We start from the raw sequence: 20206 nt of genomic DNA, 5'->3' as shown, positions 1-20206 counted from the left end.
AAAAAAAGTGAATCATAACCATTCAAAGGTAAATATAAGGAAATAAATAATCAAAACGACGTAGTTTTAGGGTGGCTGGAGATAAACTTATCTCAAGTAGCTTGAGAAATGTTTTTCCCATACATATATATATGTATATATGTGTTTGGTGTTTGTCATTTTAAATGACATAAGTTATGTCATTTTAAGAGAGATAGACACAAAAAAATAAAAATCATGGAAGAGAAAAAATGGGTGTTTTTTTTAATTTAAATTTTAAATAAAAAAATTTATTTTGTGTCTATCTCTCTCTTAAAATGACATAACTTTATGTTATTTAAAATGACAAACACTTTTCCCTATATATAAGAAGTACGTTAAGAAAAAATAAATTCATTTGCTCCCCCCCATTAAAACATCTGTCCTTTAAATTTGAGTTTAGATTTTGCTTCATTATCAATAAAGGGTAAACAAGTTTGAAGTTTTATACTATCAAATGGTTGGGATTATAGAAAAGTTTTTTTATTTGAAATTCTTAACAGATTATCATACACACATAAATAAAACTTCACGAATAACTTTTTTTATACTAATAATATGTTAAAATTGAGTACCAAATAATATGTTAAAATTAAAAGAATTACATGCATATCCCATCTTTTTCCAGAATAGCCACTACATTGACCTATGTTCATTATTATTATTAAGTTTGATTGTTCTTATATGAAAATTCAGATAATATTTGAAAGCAATAATTTAAGTTGTACATAGCAATAAAAATAATTTACGAAAAGACACAACACATTTCACATAATTAAAATTATCTTTTGAATTAAATAAACACTTTCTTTTTCGTGGTTTAAATTTATCAAGCAGCTTGTGTATTAAATACTTCTTCCTGTTTATTTCATATTTAAATTTGTCTTTCTATATATATATAGGTAATATTTAGCTGTTTGAAACTTTAAAATATTATACTACTTAGCTGATCATCATATATACATTTTATACTAAAGAATCATATGCAAAGAATTTCATTTCACTTGAAAAGAAAGGGCTAAAAGAATTCATCCCCAAAAAGGCAAAAATACCTGCCACAGTGAAAAGTCCTTTATTTTGTTCATTTTATAATAATTAATATTTCTAATGTTACAGGAGATAAATTATTTCTAATATATAAAAACATGTGTGATTTATATGAAATCATGTGGAGAAAAAGAAAAAAAAATATAAACTTCATATATTTTTATATATAAATAAGAGATAATTTTATTTTTAACAATATAAAAAAATACTAATCCTTTTTATAAATACGAGGAGGAATAGAGGAGTGACGAGAAGGTGATGAGATGACGAGTAAAGGATACATCCTATTTTTTAATAATCCTCTAAAAAAATAAATAGAGAACACAATTTAATCATAAAATAATCGGGGCTAAAAGTAAAAAGGAAGGAATAAGAGAAAAGGAAGAAAGGAACCGCTAAGGAGAGAAGAATGAAGGGGACTAAGGACAGCGTTAGAACCGAACACGTTAATGTCTCGATGGTCAAGTGGAGGGTAGGGACCTACCCCACAGGAAGACCACGAAGTCCAAACAAATAGGATAGACGTTGATATATAGAAAGCATTGGCTAAGCTACTCATGCGTTGACGGAAACACGCGTGGAGTTAACGTGCACCCCTACAGGTGCTTTTGTCGCTTCATCTTCAATCATCATCATCACCACTTGATTCGGCTTCCATGTTTAAAGCTGCTAAGCCACTGGATCCCACTTCCACTTCATACTTAAACTGAACTCAAATTTGAACAACATAAATACGGTCCCAACTCCAAAAGTGAATAGAATTCGTTGACATTTTGTGAGACCAAACCAAAATCTCTAGCTATTGTGCCTAGGCCATTCAATGTGCCTAAGGTAAGGATTTGGTCACGGTTTATCTTGTCCCTTCACAGAATACCAATCCTTTCTTTGCTGCTCTAAACCAAATACGACAACACCATCCTCGTCGTTTCAATGAAAAAAAAAAAACAACATTATTACATATGCGATATTTTTATTTTATTGTTTTTATATATTTTTAAATGATAAAATAGTATAAATGTACTTTCAAATACTCATATTTTTCAATCATCAGGGTGTAAGAAATGATGTATAAAAAATAGAATACAAATAATTGTCTTGAATAACCCAAGAGAGAAATACTTAATTACTCTGGAAACAATATATTTACCTTGTTTTAAATTGTTTGTTGTACATAACTTTAATTATAAAATTCACAAATTATCTGATTTTAACTATATTTTTAATATTATAAATGAGGTAATATATATTAAACGATATACATTTATAACAAATAACTTCTCTTGTGTTATGAAAGGAAAAAGTATTTCTTCATTCACTCGAGATAAAGTTATTTTCAGTGAACTCAAAACGATGTCATTTTGGAGTTATAAGAATAAAAAATTATAATAATAAAGACTAATATAACCATGTAATATATTAGAATTAGAAAAACATATTGGTTTTCATCCCAAAATAACATCATTTTAGACTTACCGAAAATAACTTATCTTCATTGATTGAACAAATCCTTTACCTGATGAAAATACATAATTTCCCTTAGTATGAAGGGAATGCAATGTTATTTAATAACTTAAATAAGGAAATACTTGTTGCTTAATGTATTGAGCGGGTTTTATACTTTTATATGCTGAATTTCCTCACAACTAGCTTTAAGAAGAAAAAAAAAAACTTGATTGAATTCACTTTTGATGGATATTAACAAGCATCGTGAAATTATTCCCACCATTAAAACTTTTTTATTTTTAACAATTTGTTAAGTTTCAAAGAACCCTTTATTACATCTACCTGCTAGTGCTCGATTTTACAATTTTTAATTTCTACGTGGGAAAAAGAGAGGTCATATTTGATTATTCTCTACTCTTTTGCCACGATCAAAGTAAATGCCTTCGCAACATATAGGCAAATGGGGTTAAAGAAATATTTTAATTTTCTTTTACCATGTCAAAGCGTAGGAACAGTTTCAACACGTAGAGAACAATTGATGTTGGATTTCAATATCTTCTGAAAATTAGATTTGTCAATGATTTGCTTTGGGTATTTGGTTCGTGGGAATAATTTTAATTTCTGGGAATCCAATTTTCAAATCGTTGTTATTAAATAATAATGTTTGATTAATCTTTTTTAAACATTAATGCATGAAATTCTTATGAATGTCATGTTCCCGTATTTGACTTAGGGTCTCTATTCATTAGAATCTTTTACAATTTAAAAAAAAAAAGATATCTACATATAGTCAGATTAGATGGACAAAAGAATAATTAAACTCAACATATAGTCATATCTATTAGTGGTGCGATGTGGTGGTGAATGGCGATGTTGATAGTAGTAGTGGGAGAAACAGCAGCAGTATAAGTGTAGTAATGTGTAAAAAATAAAAAATAAAAAGAGAAAAGAAAAAGGAAAATATAAAAATGTGTAAGAGATAAATGATGATGTTTATATATATATATATATATATATATATATATATATATAGGTGAAAGATATTGGGCTTTTTGACCTTAGTAGGTTGATTTTGATAAGGTTTTACCGGAATAATTTCTTGATCAAAAGTATTACCTATATAATGCATAACGACGTGGTACCATGGGAATCATGTTAGGACGTGACACTTTAGCAACCGCGTCCTTTGCATTTGTTCCTGACGACTGGAACGTGATACCCTGGCAATCACGTCCTATTCCCAAGACTACTGGAATGTGATATCTTGGCAATCACGTTCTATTCCCAAGATGCGGTACACTCTCAGCCGCGTGTCAGTGCGTCCCATCTCAAAAAGAATTCAACAGGAAGCGGTAGTGTATAAGTCGCGTTCCAGATTACAAGTCAAGTCAGAGTCAAGCATATATATATATATTTCACCTAAAATTTAGACATATTGATATATTCACGGTAAAAGAGTTCCAAAAATCCAATAAAAGCAACAAGTTATTCACTTACACACTCACTCATACGAAAACCATTTGGACTTGAAGTATGAATTTTGCATAGATTCTATTTTTTTTTTTTACCTTAATATAAATCATTAAAAAAACTCTCACTCATCACGTTAAAATTTTGGATTAAATTGTTTCTTTCAGATATTGAAAATCGGGAAAGCAGACCAAACACACAACAGGGGTATAAGATTGGGTACTATTTGATTTATTGGATTTTATGAACTCTTTTACAATGAATATATCAATATGCCTACATTTTAGGTGAAACATATATATGTGCTTGACTCCGACTGGACTTGTAACTTGGAACGCGGCATATACACTACCGCTTTCTATTGAATTTTTTTTGGGATGGGACACACTGACACGCGGCTGAAAGTGTACCGCGTCTTGGGAATAGGACGTGATTGCCAGGGTATAACGTTCCAGTCAAGTTTTGTTACTATCAAGTTACTACCAATCAATCTCACCATTAGATCTAGTATGTTGATGCAACGATTATATTTATTTCCATCTTTGTATGGTCATGATTTCTCAAATTTAATGTTTTATATTTATTTTCACTTTTGTATGGTTATGATTTCTCATATTTAATGCTTTCACTTTAAATATGGAAAAATCTAACCATACAAAGATGAAAATAAATATAACCGTTTGATCCACATAATCGATCTAACGGTGAAATTGATTGGTAGTAACATGATAATAACACAACTTAATTGTTACAATATCCTTCTATATATATGTGTGTGATGGTAGTGAAGGTATAAATGATGACGGTTAATATATTCTATATAGATTAATAATATTAAATTTAAATAAACTTAACTATTTAATTTTATGCAAATAAGAGCATGGGAAGTTTGGAACAGCAAATAAGTTAAATTTGATAAACAGATTCTATATAGATTAATAATATTAAATTTAAATAAAATCAATCTTAATCATATTAATATAGTTATAGGATTAATATTAATTCTTTTCACCTTTCATGCTCTTATTTAGAATATTAATAAATCCCGTATATTAAAAAAATTAAACAACCCAGAACTTAGGCTGTAAATGACAAAATTCTCAATTTTATTTTATTTTTAATTTTTAATCCGGGACACAAAAATAGTTACAAATTGTGTCAGTAAAGCCGATTTATTTCTCCTCCAAAGAATAAACCGCTAACCTATGGATAAAAATTGAAAAACAAAATCTTTTTTTATTTATTTGTTGCCTCACATATTATTTATTAAATACACACATAGTAAAATATGTTATCAGTTTTTAAAAATTACAACAACGGAAAATCTTTCTCTTTATTAAATACACGCAAAATAGAATATGTGTTATGAAATATATTTTTCTATCCATAAAATTTTATCAGAAACGAAAATAAAAATAATTTTGCACCCTTTTAACGGTGACAATTCCCCAAACCCCCCCTCTCTGCTAAAAATATAACAACAACAAATTTTGCCTATTGCCTTTGTCGGGCTATGCAGCTCCTATTTGTTATATTTTTTTTAGGGTTTACTGTGTGTCATTTTAAAAGGATACAAGTTGTGTTCTTTTAGTGACTTACATAAAGTATGACCGGTCATATTTTGTGTAAATCTAAAAAGTTACTCTCTTTTTCACTTTACACGTCAGCGATGTAACTGTTGAGATATATAGTCCCACATTGATTGGATGGTCAACTAATATGACCTCAAGGTTCTTAACATGATATCAGAGCCTCACCTCACCGTCCCCCGCTTTTAAAAAGTGGAATTAAAATTAAAAAAAAAAGCACAAAAAAAAGAGCCTCACCGTCCCCCGCTTTACATGGTATCAGAGCCTCACCGTCCTCCGCTTTAAAAAGTGGAATTAAAATTAAAAAAAAAAAACACAAAAAGGTAAACCAAAAATGGGACTGTGCAATTTTCACGCTTCTAGCCTAAAAGGCTCTTGTGAGAGGGGGCGTGCTGAGATATATAGTCTCACATTGATTGGATGGGCAACTAATATGGCCTTTATAAGGCCTTGGACACTCCCACCCCTTGAGCTAGCTTTTAGGGTGGTGTATCCCAAGGTTCTTTACAGTAACTGGAGAGAGAAAAAAAAGACTTTAGGATCCTCTTATTTTTAAGCTATAAGCTACTTATAAGCTAAAGCTTAAAAAAAGAAGCTAAAAGCTTAAAAAAAGAAGCTAAAAGCTGTTTGGAAATTACATAAAAAATTTAGTTTAAAAGCACATATTTCAAGAAAATTATTTCTCTATCTTTATTACTCTTCATTTATAAAAAAAAGAGCACACAATTCAAGAAAAATAGATAAGAGCTAAAAAAAAGCTCCTCCTAGGAGCTTTTAATTTTCAGCTTTTTTCTTCATTATAAAAAAAAGAGTTTTTCATTATAAGAGCTTTTTCTAAAACCTGTTTGGCCTAGCTTATGCTTATAAGTAGCTTCTAGCTTAAAAATAAGAGGATCCAAACAGGCACTTAGACAAAGTATAATCAGTCATACTTTATGTAAATTATCTAAAAGGACACAAGTTTATGTCATTTAAAATGATACTTCTTTTTACTTTTTTTTAACATTCTATTATCAAAATCATATCCATCTCATAGAATTGTTCTAGTCAAAGCATGAGTAAATTAAAATTTCAAAAGAGATTAATTTTCAAAAAAATAATAATAATCTGATCTTTGAATAAACACGGACTTATTGTAAATTTCTAAAGTTCTGAATTGTTTACCAAGTTTAAAAAACTATCCTAATAACCAATTGGCCAAAAGGATACATATTCACCAAAGAAAATGATAAAAAGAAGACAAAATGGAACGCAGTAGGTCGTGGCATGTAATTGACTTAAACCTCCCTGGAAATTTGATTGTGTCTTACATAGATAGGAATTAAGATTCTTAGGGACAATGATTGAAATAAAAAATTTCTCTGGTTTCACACACACCAATGGCCAAAAAATGTCCTAATCCCGAAGGCATATGACCTCGCACCAACCATACCAAACAAGACCTTGTGGGCTCATTCACGGGTCACTTTTAGAGGATTTTTCAATTCGCCACTGTATTGATCAGAGAACAATCTAATAATTTACAAGTTTTCAACTCAGACGATGTTTTCTATCATTATCCAATTAGCAAAATTTGGCGAACATAGGTAGGTATGGGTGAGAAAGACCCTTCCCTTTCCCTATTGCTTTTAAAATGAAATCTATTATTTATGGTCACCTTTCTCGCATGGACAGAAGCCCAGCATTCAAGACAAAATTGTTTACACTAGCTGTTCGCTTAGATCTTACTCCCCTTATGTGTTTTATATTCCTCAAGTTGGTTTATTATTGTTGCTATAATGTTGCGGCCTTTGAGGTCATTTATGAGACATAACTATAGTTTATAGGACGATGAATCATTCGCCAGGGACAAAAAAAAGAAACAATAGTAGTCATTAGTAGATGCATTTCCAGCTAAATAGAATATTGAAAGGGTGAAGGTTCAAGGCCTATTAGCGCATTATTCGGCTTTGGCCCATTTTTAGGATATGATCCACAACTTTATAATCTATGGTCCACATATATATGAGATTTTATTTATTTATTTTACATCACACGTGGAGGGAGAATTGATAGTTCGCAACTAATAATAGAAGGCCTAGGAATCAACATGCAAGAGCATTTCCTTATCACTTTTCAGTTCAATGGGGTAAGTGTAATTCCCCTCCCCCCCTTCCTTTTTATTTTGTGTGCCTAATAATATCATGGTTGATATTCCCAATATTCTGTTTGCTGTAGAAGTGAGGTTGACAGCAGTGGCAGAGGATGCTAAAAAAAATTCAGGGTACGATATTTTTTTTTCACTCGGAAGAAAAGATTTCTGAAAATATGAAGGGGAAATTTTTTTGTCGGATAAGTTACAGAAAGATGTTTGGTAGGACAAAATTTTGTCAGAAATATTAAGTTAATTTTACAAATGCTATGTTTGGTTATTTGTAAAATATTGATGGAAATCTTGATCTAAATGACAAAATTATCCTTATTTTTAAATTTTGAAATGACAAAATTGACATCAAAAAATTTGACACTACTATCCCTTACCTACAGTAAGGTGTTCTTATCATTATTATTATGTTTGTTCCATAATGCAAAAACGACAACGTCAATTGAGCTAAGTAGAAAACGCAGATGTATTATGTGAGGACATTTTGGTCTCCAAATTTTAGTACAAGAATGTGAGAAGTGGGGAAAAATAAAAACCATGGGGCAAATGGGTTTATGTTTTAACAATGAGTAGTTAGAAATTAAAATGATGGGGAAATTTTTTCCCAAGATTATTTTAACAAAAGCTCATAACAAACATGGGAATAAAATTTCTCACCCCCACTTTCCCAACATTTTCCCCAAAAAGCTGGTACCAAATTAAGCTTGCATGGGTTCGAAACTTCTTGGAAATAGTTTTCAGCCGCGCCAAGCCAAAATAATGTGATTACATTTGAATAGTCTTGGACACTGGATTATTGATTCAATTGGTTCAACCATTATGTAATAAATAAAAACATTGTAAGAGACATGCAGTTGTGACCTAATGGTTAATATTGGATGTAGATTAACTTTTATCTCTCACTTAAATAATACTCTCAATTACCACTAACCATTTTATTTTTCTTTGTTATTGATAACTGTTGCACTACAAACGCTAAATGTTCATAAATGTAGGACATTCCAGTGAAGGGAAAAGGTTGGACCTTTCATGTAACACCCCGTTCTAGAACCGGTTTGTTAACATCGCATTATGATATTAAGCGCAGTTACAATCACATGGGTTCAATTAAAATCCGGATAAATTTTTCATTTTAAAACGTACCGAACTTATAATACCCAATTTCGTGATCATAACCATATTACCTTGCGGAAACAGATAAATTAAGCTTAACATCATGTTCATTTTCCATTTTTAAACCATTAATTTACTTCTTATTTAGTTCACAACTTCTACTATATTGTAGGTTTCTTCATTAGCTATGCGTGGCTTCAAACCGCGCTCAAATCGGAGCACAGTAGCCCAAGTTAGGACAAATTGAAGCAACACAAGAGGGTGTTGGTCACAGGCCCCGCGCGCTTCAGCGCGCTACCGGGCGCTCAAGCGCGCGCTATCGGGCGCTAAATCCTCCATCTGGGCGCTTAAGCGCACGGAGGCAGTAAGCATCAGGCATTCCAGTGTGGATGGGTGCTCAAGCGCGCAACAGGGCGCTCAGGTGCGCTATCCTGGGCGCTCAAGCTCCCACAGGGACGTTTTAGCGCGCAGAGACAGAAGCATCTCCTCCTTCAGTGGCGAAGGGCGCTCAAGCGCGGACCAGGGCGCTCAAGCGCGGACCAGGGCGCTCAAGCGCGCAACCCTGGGCGCTTAAGCCCCACCCTGGGCGCTAAAACACGAGGGGACAGTAAGCATCCCAACTTTCTGTAGCAAAGGGCGCTTAAGCGCAAGCCAGGGCGCTCCAGCGCGCAATCCTGGGCGCTTAAGCCCCCACTTGGGCGCTCCAGCGCGAGGAGGCAGAATGCATTGGCACTCGCAGGGGCAGCAGGGCGCTTGGGCGCGCTCCTGGGCGCTTAAGCGCGCTGCCAGGGAATTCCAATTCCCACATTTTTCAAGTCCAATCCTAGGGGAAGATGCATCCCCATTACAAACCCCAATTGTCCATGCCCCAAAACTAAATCCTAGCACTCATCCAATCTCTCCTCATGAGATTTAGCTAGAATTTGGGCAGCATGACCTTTGTTTTCTCATCGTCTCCCAATTTAAACAAAGGGTACCTAATTGATTTTCAGCCCAACCAATTCAACAACTCAATACATAACAAACATGCATATATTGAATTTCAAGTAGGCATCATTTACATTACATATTCTTTACAAATCCTGGAACTTAGCTTACAAAACACTATGATCATTCCCTTGGCTCCCATCAACAAAAGGTGTAACCAAAGGCATGAGCATAGGCTAAGTTCATCCAATGAAATCAAGATATACAAATGACCATGGGCTTTCAAAATAAAATCCTATACATGTCAACTACAAAAGTCATGCATAAACTCAAAAGAAATGCCACATTTCATGCATAATCCAGATATGGCCACTTGCCACCAGAGGCTCCTGCAGCATCCTTACCTGAAAGGGGGTCCCCACAACACGGGGTGAGATATACGAATATATCCAGTAAACCAGGGGTCCTTGGAGCATCTCTCCACCCCACAGTTCCATATCAGTGTAATAGCAATAACAATAATAATGCAGTAAATACATATCTATGCAAAGTGCAATACATCTCCAGGAGAAATCCCTCGAGCTCTCAAGCTGTCCTAAGGAACTCAGATGCAAATAGTCCTACTGGCCAGCTAACTACCAAGTATGATTTACGCATCGTCATGCAACATACCAACATAGGGAAACACCATCCTATGCCACACCAAATGCATACACATACGTATAACAAAGCATTACACTATTTTATTGCATTTATATACACAATCACAACCTCCACCCTTTCAGGGCTTGGTAGAACAGTCAAGGGAATTACACCCAAGGTCCGAAGGCTTACCTCAATGCTTCAGTCGACTTTTGTTCCTCACCAATGTCAACAATACTCTACTCCAAAACCAACACTTACACATGGTGTAATGCAATCAACACATTGCATCCAAGAGTATTCCACAATCAACCATCAATTACTCAATTCAAAACACAACACAAGTATGAGCTTACCAATTCCAAGGAGCTATTCAAGCTCCATAGCTTGCTGCAATGGTTGATCACTCACGGTTGGTCCAAATGTCTCAACCTTAGACATCACAAGGATCCAATCAATCATTCAACTCACTAATTGTTCAACATGTTAGAATACTAACCAATCCAAGCATGAATTTTCCAATATTATGATCAGTTATTAAATGACTATCTAGGCTCATTTCCACCGATTAATTGTCATCCTTAGCACTTTTCTCAACATGTGCTAAATCTCAATTCTACCACAACATAGCCAATTTACTCAAATTCTCACAAAATCCATAACACTATTCATTCAAAACCCTATATCATGAAATTTCCAAGAAAACATGGTTCAAGGGTTAGAATCTTACCACCAATGGTCACACAACCAAGGATTGATGGCTTCTCAAGCTTCAATAGAGGTAGAAACTCTCAAAATCCCAATTTTCACCAAAGGGCCGAATTTTTGAGAGCCAATATCTCCCCACACAAAGCTCCCCACTTAAAACTAAGCTTGAATTATGAAAGAGGGCGAGATTCTAAGCGATTTAGGCTTTTGAATCACCCAAAACGGTCAAGGTTTGATCTCTCTCTCTCTTCCTCCCTTCCTTCTCCCTCCTTTTCTCCTTCTTCTTCTTTTTCTCTCCGTTTTCTGGCGACGGGAAAGTGGGGGAAAAATGGGGATTCTTTTGTGTTTTTAAGTCACTTACTTGGTTAAGTGACTTATGTGGGTATTGGTTCGTCTATCTATTCAACTCCAATAATTATCAAACTTTACCCAAAAGTCTGGAATATTATTCTAGGAATATTACTGTTTTTATTTTTATATTTTGGGTACTTTTTCCAGTACCCATTTATACCCCTTAATTTTCACTGAGTACACTTTTTAACTCCAAAGTGACTCAGATTCACTTAATTAAGCCTTATACTTAATTTCACTCACTAAAAACATGTTTAATTAATTAATTACATTAGATTTACTAATTAATTAAGTTGGGCTATTATATTTCATGCACACAATTCGTTTCTCCAAAATGTATAGTAAATGTAAATGGTTAGATCTAATGAAGCCACAGCTATGTCATTCCCAGAGCACTAGGAAAAGGATAGTGGGTTTCTTTTGTCAGAATGAATGAGAGACCTAAAGAGGGTCAGGCTTTTCAGTTAGAGTGTGCTTCAAGTCGGGACACAAAGAAAGCACATTATGATGTGGATAACATCTAGTCTGCCTTGAGCATTATTCAGTTCAGTGACGGTACCACAACTCCGATATCTGCGTGAGTAGGACCTGAACCAGTCTCCTTCACCTTTTTTCCTTTTGTATGCCCGTGTTTGTCTTAAACTTCATTTCTACTGTCTATTAATGTAATTCAACAATTGCCTAGTGGTCCAAAGATATAAATACTGGTGCAACTTGCAAGTACAACCCATTACCGAAAACCAAGAGATAAGGTGCACTAGATCTTCCTCTGACATTATCATCAGGCCATCTATTCCATTGTACTACGCAATACATATGACTCTATAGTACATGATGAAGTCTGAAATGATCTACGCAGATCAAAATTTTGATTCCAATTACCACCACTTGCACTGAGTACTTATGTTTAGCTACATAGATGTTAGCATTTACCTAAAAGGATCGAGAAAGTGTCAGATCCCAAAGTATCCCAATCTAGAGCATGTGTAAGTTGCTAGGTCGGAATGCAAGAGCCCCATTTCCTTTTGAAGTATGCTGCAGGATGGGAAGTGGATCTTGGAATCTCAGGCCACAGACAGAAAATAAGGTGAGTCACTTTGTCTTATGTCTTAACCCGCATTTGGTATATGATGTGCTGATTGGGAAATCGAGAATAAGCCGCATGTTCTAAACCTTTTTGAATTATCACATTTGATTTATGTTCCATGTGCATGCATTAATGATTTCTTATAATATCGGTTTTGGATAGGTACAAGGGCAACTTAAACTTTTTGAAAATGTTGTACAGTAATTGAAAACTTTCTATTTGAATGATGACACAATCCATTCTGAATGTCACAATTAAAAACCAGCAGTACTACTCCCTGACTTCGCAGGTAACAGATTCACTCATGAGTAAACCTCATTCAACCAATGAACGATTTCATGACGTGATTGAAAGGAGATCAGGGAAGCTAATATATTGAAGCCTGAATAGCTTGTAAATTGTAACTACTGCTATTTACTAGTACTTGTAGTATAATTTAGTGTGAAGCAGCTGTGGGAGCAATGACTCTTTTAAAAATTCAGAAAATTCTTCAAAGACATACGATTGCTTTAAATATTTAATATCAACATTAATAGGTAAAGAAATTCTAGGCCAAAATTCGGTGAAGCAACAGAAGTGGCAAGCAAATACTTGAAAGTTCATAAGCACAAGAAATAAGACATCTAGCTCTAAGGGATGCCAAGGAAAGGAAGGAATACACCCTTCAAATACTCACACCATTATATATATATATATATAGCGACCAGCTCTAACAACATAGGAAAGAAAATTACTTGCGCTAATTAATAGAGAGTTAGCACAAATTGCTGGTTTACATAACAGAGCAGGCATTCGGGTTGTCGTCGCTGAAAATCTGAGGGGCATAAGCGTAGTCGATGTAGTTTTTCGATGGCCAGTATTCACTTCTCTTGATTTCAGTTTTGTTATCTTCTTCTCCCTTGTTTTCTTCACCTTCTTTTTTCTCTTCCTTTTTATCCTCTTCTTTCTTCTCTTCTTCCTTCTTTTCTTCGTCCTTCACAATAGAGGCTTGCTTCTTGGTCCTCTTGTACACATGATCAACAAGCTTCGCAGGATCAATGACACCTTTTACTATGACTTGATCATTTGCCAAGTCTGTTTCCACTGATTCTACTCCTGCACATACGATTATTAGTACACATTGAATTGCCCACCAATTATTAATTTATAGATAATGGATGTCAGTTTTGAGATAGTGTTAATTGGGCATGGAATATAAGATCAAGTATTTCTAGAAAAAGTTCAGAAACTTTTCCATGAAAAAATTATCTTTCAAAGACTCTATTCATGGAATCAAGGGTGCCAAGGGAAGGGAAGAAGAAGTGACAATGGGTTATCCAGACACAATCGATTGAATAACAATGGGTTATCAACACACATTTTGAATGTTGAGACTTGAAAGACCTCTTTAAACTATAATTTTATAATAAGTTGATGAGTAACAAAAGGAACTGCAACAAAACATAGAGGCCAAAATACGGACACATTCATCAAATTAAAATACTAGGCAAAATAACTAGTTGAAACATTGATAACAATTTTCTTTCAATAACGATTATGTAGTACATGTATTTTATTTTCCCTAGACGAATAATTTAATACCGAGCATGCAATCGAGGACCCCAACAAGATAAAATTAAATTATAGGATCAATATCATGCTTTGATAATGTTTGATGTCCAACACAGGAACACGTATACAAATGTCTGAAGATCTGGTTCACTTTTTGTCTGCTGAAGTAGTATATAAACTGCATGGGCATTATAAAATTTATGCAATATGCGGCTCAAACCATGAACTGGTTATATACAAATGTTTCAGCATCCAGATAGAAGATTAATTTATGTAGTTTCTTTTTTGAGCTAAAAATACTAATTTTATATATAGTTAAGATATGTGGCATTGGGATTAATATAATCATCGAGATCCTATTGAAAATAATGAGATCACCACTTTTCCTTTTCTTTTCCTTTTTTGAGTCAAAAGAATGAGTTAAAAACTTGCAAGCTCCCACGCGTTTAAAAAGGAACGGGATTAGCGCCACATATTAGGAAAAAACAGAACATTACATGCTCGTAAACCTAACTTTAAAAATATTGCGTTTATGTATACATCTCTAAGAAGCCTGCAACGGCTTAACAAATGATTTTATGTAAAAGAGTTTAAAAATATTGCGTTTATGTAAACATATATATAGTTTGTGATTATATGATTTTCAAAAGGAAGAGAAAAGAGTAAATCAAACAAAAGGGCAAGCATGTTTTTTAACCATGTGGTGTTTAAGTGGGTGATGTAGTGATTGTACTAGTAAGTGCAAGAGTGAGAGGGAGAAACTGTACGCAGGAGCAACAGAGAGATAGAGAGGATGAATTGTACCTCGAATCTTACGGATACGCTTCTGTATAACTTGAGCACATGCTTCACAATGCATTCGAACTTTTAGGACAACTGTTACCACAGGTGGAGGCTGACAAGCAATGCAAACAACCACAAGATAGGAGTTACATTACCATCAAAATAAGATTGTTTTTACTTTATGAAAATATTATTGTTTTGGCAAAATGAGGTAAACCAGTATATCATAAGCACTATCAATTAGAAACAGATACACTATTTAAAACTCCACACAAAACCTCCATAGAGAAACACAACAAACACTTACTAGAGTACAAAAAATTAATGGGTCTTCTTTTGAATTTTTTACGTACCATGTATCTCTAAGCCATGATTTCACACAATAGACTATAGGAGAGACCCCTACATGGTCCCACATTTTAATAATTTGCCAATTCAGATATGGGCCATGATACGGGGTTTCCAACTTCCAAGTGTAATAAAAAAGGCGAAAGAGTTCCCCTCCCAAAAAAATAAATAAACATCCCAACTGGAAAATTCTTGCATAAAGCTGGTGTATCTAAATTATATATACTATTAAGCCAATATATTAAGAGTGGGGATATTCTTATTCAAAATTTTTTACTACTAACTTACTACCTATCTAATCACCATTGAATCAAAGAGAGAGAATGCTAAAAAGTTTTTGAAAAAAGAGAAAATGTTAATCCAATGGTGATTAGATAGATAGTGAGTTGGTAGTAAAAAATGTTGGTAGTAAGAATATTCCACCTCATATATTAATAGTATATTTACTAATTATCAACTATAGCAGTTAATTATCAAATAATGATATGTTGATAATTTATTAGTCTAATGTACTTGAATGCACAAAGTATATTTTCATCCCTTCACCACTTGGCATAGCAGACTAGCAGTGGATCAGTCTCAGAGAGTCATGACCTTATTGTGTTGATCTCACCTTTTGTTTTAGTCTCCCCACACCACATTGTTATATGATATGTGGTCTCAAAATTACCAATCAGTTAATGTTATCAAGTTTACAGAGTGGGGACACGGTAAAACCAGGAGTACTGCGCCCGTGACCCCATTTTGCAGAAGAGTAGCATGTCAAGTGGTGATGGACAAAAGGGGGGGTGGGGTCAAACCCTCTCAATTGTCACCGCCGTTGCCCTCGTTACGTGTGCCTTTGGGAGGGGCATCACTTTGTTTAGTTACTTTCATGTCAGCACCCACCGTGGCTTGGAAAACACCAGCCCCTTTATCCGAATCAAGACACCATACATGAAAAAAAATAAAAAAACTACGGAAATGACACTGCAAGCACGTGGCTGATGACTAAATTACTAGGACTTTGGTGTTTTGTTTCTAACGTTTTTAAGACTTTGTTTTTGAGGTTTGAAAGCTTCTCACTAATGTTTGTCGAGGAGAATAATTCATAACATTATCTTTTCATGGTGAATATTTTTGTTGCAGACAAAACAAGAAGAGAATGATTCACCTCATCTTTTTTATCCTCTGGCGGTGGTTCTTTGTTTTCTTCTTTTTTCTCCTCCGGAGGTTTTGGCAACGGTGAAATTAGCTCCACTTTCTTACCACTTTTCTTTTGTAGCCTCTCACACACCTTTATGGGGTCTGCTGCCTTCCCTCTCACTACTACTTTGCTTGTCCTGCTATCTGCACTCACATCTTCCACTCCTGTCTCACAAAAAAAGATAATTAAGAAACGTTAACACTACTTTATTAATCTTTTCCACCACCTATAATGCACCTTTACCTTTGTTAACTATGAATGCAATAATTAACTTTTGTCTCTACATGAATGGGACATCTAAGACAAACCTATTTCATCTTTATTTTGTGAAATTCAAAAGTAATCATATCATATGAATTATTAATCCATCTAACCAAGGAAAAAAGAAAAAAGAGAGGATAAAAGTATCATATCAGGTGACACTAAATCATAAGACTATGTGTAACATGATGGCTATAATAGTTTATTCAATATACCAGGCAGGAGAGGACTCCTAGGATCCTCATCTATATGCATTCATATATGGTCTTGGACTAGATTAGATGTCATAGAAGTACTCAAGTCAGGAACAGAACACATATCAGAGGGAGAAAGTTGAAGAGAAATGACCTTGAAATCCTTTCAATGCTTTAGCAACTTTCCTTGCACAGGCCTCACAATGCATATCAACTTTGAGTACTATCTCCAGTAACCCGTCCTTGTTTTCATCCTTTTTCTCTTCTTTCTTTTCCTCTTTGGTGTCTTCTTTATTTCCTTCTTCCTTGTTTTCCTTTGGCAGCAGACACAACATTTAAATGTGAACTCAAAAATCTCCATTTCACATGGGATGAGTATTAGATAAATAAGGAGATAACACAATCATACAGTTATGGAAGGAAAAAAAAAAAAAACTTGAAAGTATCAGGGTTGAGAAAAGATCAAATGGTAGCCAGTTCTGAAAGCTGCAAGTTGTGAATATCTCAAAAAGGAACAGGCAAAGAGACAGATTGATTTAGAATAAAAAAAGAAATTGAGTGTAGAAACTCTTACTTCACCCATGCCTGTCACAGTGGACAATGCCTTCTGCTTCAGAGATTTTACTGGCTAACGCAGATCTTAATTTTATATGCTATGGGAGATAGCAATATTTGAAACTCCCACTTGTGTTCCTTTTGCACTCTCTCTCTCTCTCTCTGTGTCCCCGTAAGAGCAATATTGGGATGAAGACAACTAAGAAGAAATTTTAAAGTAACGTGTAGGGATTCTGCAAATCTGACGTGGACCATTTAATGCACAATATCATAGGTGACTCTGCCAATAAATCTTTAGTACTACTGGTGTATCAAAGATTTAGTGCGTATCAAAGATTTAGTGCATCCCACCAATAAAAATATTACATGTCAGATGGAATTATTTTTTTTCTGTCAATTTTTTTTCTCTCCTTTGATGTGTATTGCTCTTGTTGATGAGATGTACTGAATTTAGATACAGTACCAAAAATTTATTCCGAATTTGGATATTCTCGGGGAGAGTAATGACAATACAAAACTAATTAATTGTAATAATTATAATAAAAGAAAAAAAAGAAGATATTAAATAGATAATTACAAAATTATAACGGTTGAATCATTTTTTATAATTGTGATATTTTCACATAATTATATCAGAATTAGAGAATAAACAATATTTGAAACGGTGGGATACATGGGTCATTGTATTTAAATAGTGTGTTTTTCGTGTCATAAACAATAAATAATTAGGAAGCGGATGCATATGATGTACTTAATTAGATATAAGTACATCAATATCACGCATTAATTACTCCCGGTGTAGAAAGATTAATGCTTTGCCCAATAGAAAATGGGGATTAGGATTGTCGTGTTACAGAAAGAGTTTGTATTTTCACGCAGAGATAATATATGCGGGTCCCATCGTTTTTAAAACAAAAAGTTTAAGGCATGAGTTTCAAATTGTCTACGAGATGATGCAATCAATTTATTGTAACATGATAATTATAGATCCCATAGAAATTATCCTATATTTTTTTTTAAAATATATGGTATTTTATATTAGAGAAAGATATAAATTATTAAAAAATCTTTATTTAATACTTTAAAATTTTGAGTTAAAATTATTCTTTATATGATCAGAGCTTCTTTGATCACAAAGTCATAATTTCGATCTTCAGTATCTTTCATTTTCTAGTGAAATTAAATAAACACAAAGTAAATTAAAAAAAAAATTGAGTGATATAATATTCATACTTCAAGTTCAAAAAAATTAAAATGAATCTTTACATTTTATACCATTTTCCGCCTGAACTATTCTTCTTCTCTAACTTTTTTATACCATTTTTAATCGTTTGTTCAGATATGAGGATTTAGATCTGCATTCTCCTGATATATACAGGAGAGCGATATATGGATATATGAAGGGATCCATCATTTATATATTCAAGTTTGAGAGAAATGCAGGGAATTGGAATTTGATTATATGTTTTTTTTCCTTAAAAAAAAAAGAAGAAACAGCTGCAATTTAATTTATGTAATAAACTGATAATTTTTTTTTTAAAGTTTTTCATGTAGAGAGTATTATTGCATGAAATCAGAATTTAGGGGTCTAAATCAATGAGAGAATAATTGTATATAGGAGGACCACATAGGATGACAACTCTTCCAATTGGATCCATGCAAAAACACGTCATATAGTTTATGGCAAATATATTTGTTTATGTCACTTTAGATGAGAAATTCTACATCAACACATAAAAAAAAAAGTAGGATCTGCATAGTTTTTTTTTTTTTTTTTAATGACAGAATTCACATGCACTTGCTGTAAAATTTCTTATCTGCTGTCAGTGCAGAAGTAGAAACCCATAGTTTATATTATGGGGAAAAAGTATATCCTTTCAAAGGATACAAACTTATGTACTTTTAGTATTTTTCTAATTATGCATCTTAGAAAATATATAATTATAATATTAAAATTATAATCTTTTTCACTTTTCATATCATCAGACATCTTTTGAAAAAAGATAAAAAATATAATTTTGATATTATAACTATGTATTTTTGGTAATACATAATTAAAACTGATTAAAAGATATAAGTTGTAACATGACACTCATTAAACATAAAAAGAAAATATGTAATATACGGAATCGAGCATGGTCACTTAGCAATGTGAGTAAGGATTTATTAAGAAAGAGAAATGCAGGCCACAATTTGTGAAGTGAGGCTATGATTTTCCGAGAAATCAGGAATGCAAAGGATGGTACTGAAGCCTATCATCAATATATATATATATATATATATATATATATATATATATATATATATATATATGATCAGGTAAAAAATGATAAATGGTTAGAATCTCGAGTGGCCAACATTCACTGAACCCCACGCTTGCGGACAGAGTGTCATCTTCTTCCCCGTCCTCCACTCAATCCAGCGGTGTCTCCATTAAATGAATATCATTATGAAGCTACGTATTGTGAACACTAAATCATATATAGCGGTGTGGTAATGGTATGGCATGGTTATGGAACTTACGGTACGAGAAAAAATAAATAGAATAAACCAAAATAAAGTTTGATTGCCTTTATGTCCTTACGTAAACAAGGTGAACCTCAAGCCCCACGCAAAGAATCCCAACAAAGCCATACGCGTAGGTACAAATTCAAATAATGTACAAATTCAAGTTACTCGCCCTCCTTATATATATATATATTACCATCTTCTCTTTTGTTTTTTTGTTGGCAAGCATCTTATGGTGATTGAATTAATCAATTGGATGACAATGTGATGTGATATCAGTAA

General features: G+C 33.4%; 1 protein-coding gene and 1 long non-coding RNA gene across 2 annotated transcripts; both read right to left on the bottom strand.

Annotated features, from left to right (window-relative positions):
- Positions 1–9876: 9876 nt before the first annotated feature.
- LOC133286449 (uncharacterized) lies at positions 9877–11403 on the bottom strand. Its single transcript, XR_009748122.1, has 3 exons — positions 11123–11403; positions 10749–10824; positions 9877–10154 (listed from the first exon to the last, which is right to left on the bottom strand). It is a non-coding gene; the product is annotated as an uncharacterized LOC133286449 (long non-coding RNA).
- A 1671-nt stretch (positions 11404–13074) lies between these two features.
- On the bottom strand, positions 13075–17581 carry LOC133286396 (heavy metal-associated isoprenylated plant protein 7-like). Its single transcript, XM_061483806.1, has 5 exons — positions 17436–17581; positions 17016–17175; positions 16374–16570; positions 14894–14984; positions 13075–13633 (listed from the first exon to the last, which is right to left on the bottom strand). Exons 1-5 carry the CDS (start codon positions 17442–17444, stop codon positions 13311–13313), a joined length of 780 nt encoding a protein of 259 aa, XP_061339790.1. The 5' UTR covers positions 17445–17581; the 3' UTR covers positions 13075–13310.
- Between the last annotated feature and the right edge of the window lie 2625 nt (positions 17582–20206).

The sequence above is a fragment of the Gastrolobium bilobum genome, unplaced genomic scaffold (assembly GCF_033153095.1).
Source record: "Gastrolobium bilobum isolate Gb01-03AN ecotype WA unplaced genomic scaffold, APGP_CSIRO_Gbil_v1 utg16135, whole genome shotgun sequence".
Taxonomy (NCBI): Eukaryota; Viridiplantae; Streptophyta; class Magnoliopsida; order Fabales; family Fabaceae; genus Gastrolobium; species Gastrolobium bilobum.
The sequence above is the reverse complement of the archived record's forward strand: the minus strand, read 5'-3'. Positions and strand labels throughout refer to the sequence as shown.

Bases quoted from the DNA above. Each gene is read 5' to 3' on its own strand.
- LOC133286396 (XM_061483806.1), bottom strand. The intron at 16,571-17,015 runs GTCATTTCTCTT...TTTGTGAGACAG, and splicing joins AGCATTGAAAGGATTTCAAG to GAGTGGAAGATGTGAGTGCA. The intron at 14,985-16,373 runs GTGAATCATTCT...ATTGCTTGTCAG, and splicing joins CAGAGGATAAAAAAGATGAG to CCTCCACCTGTGGTAACAGT.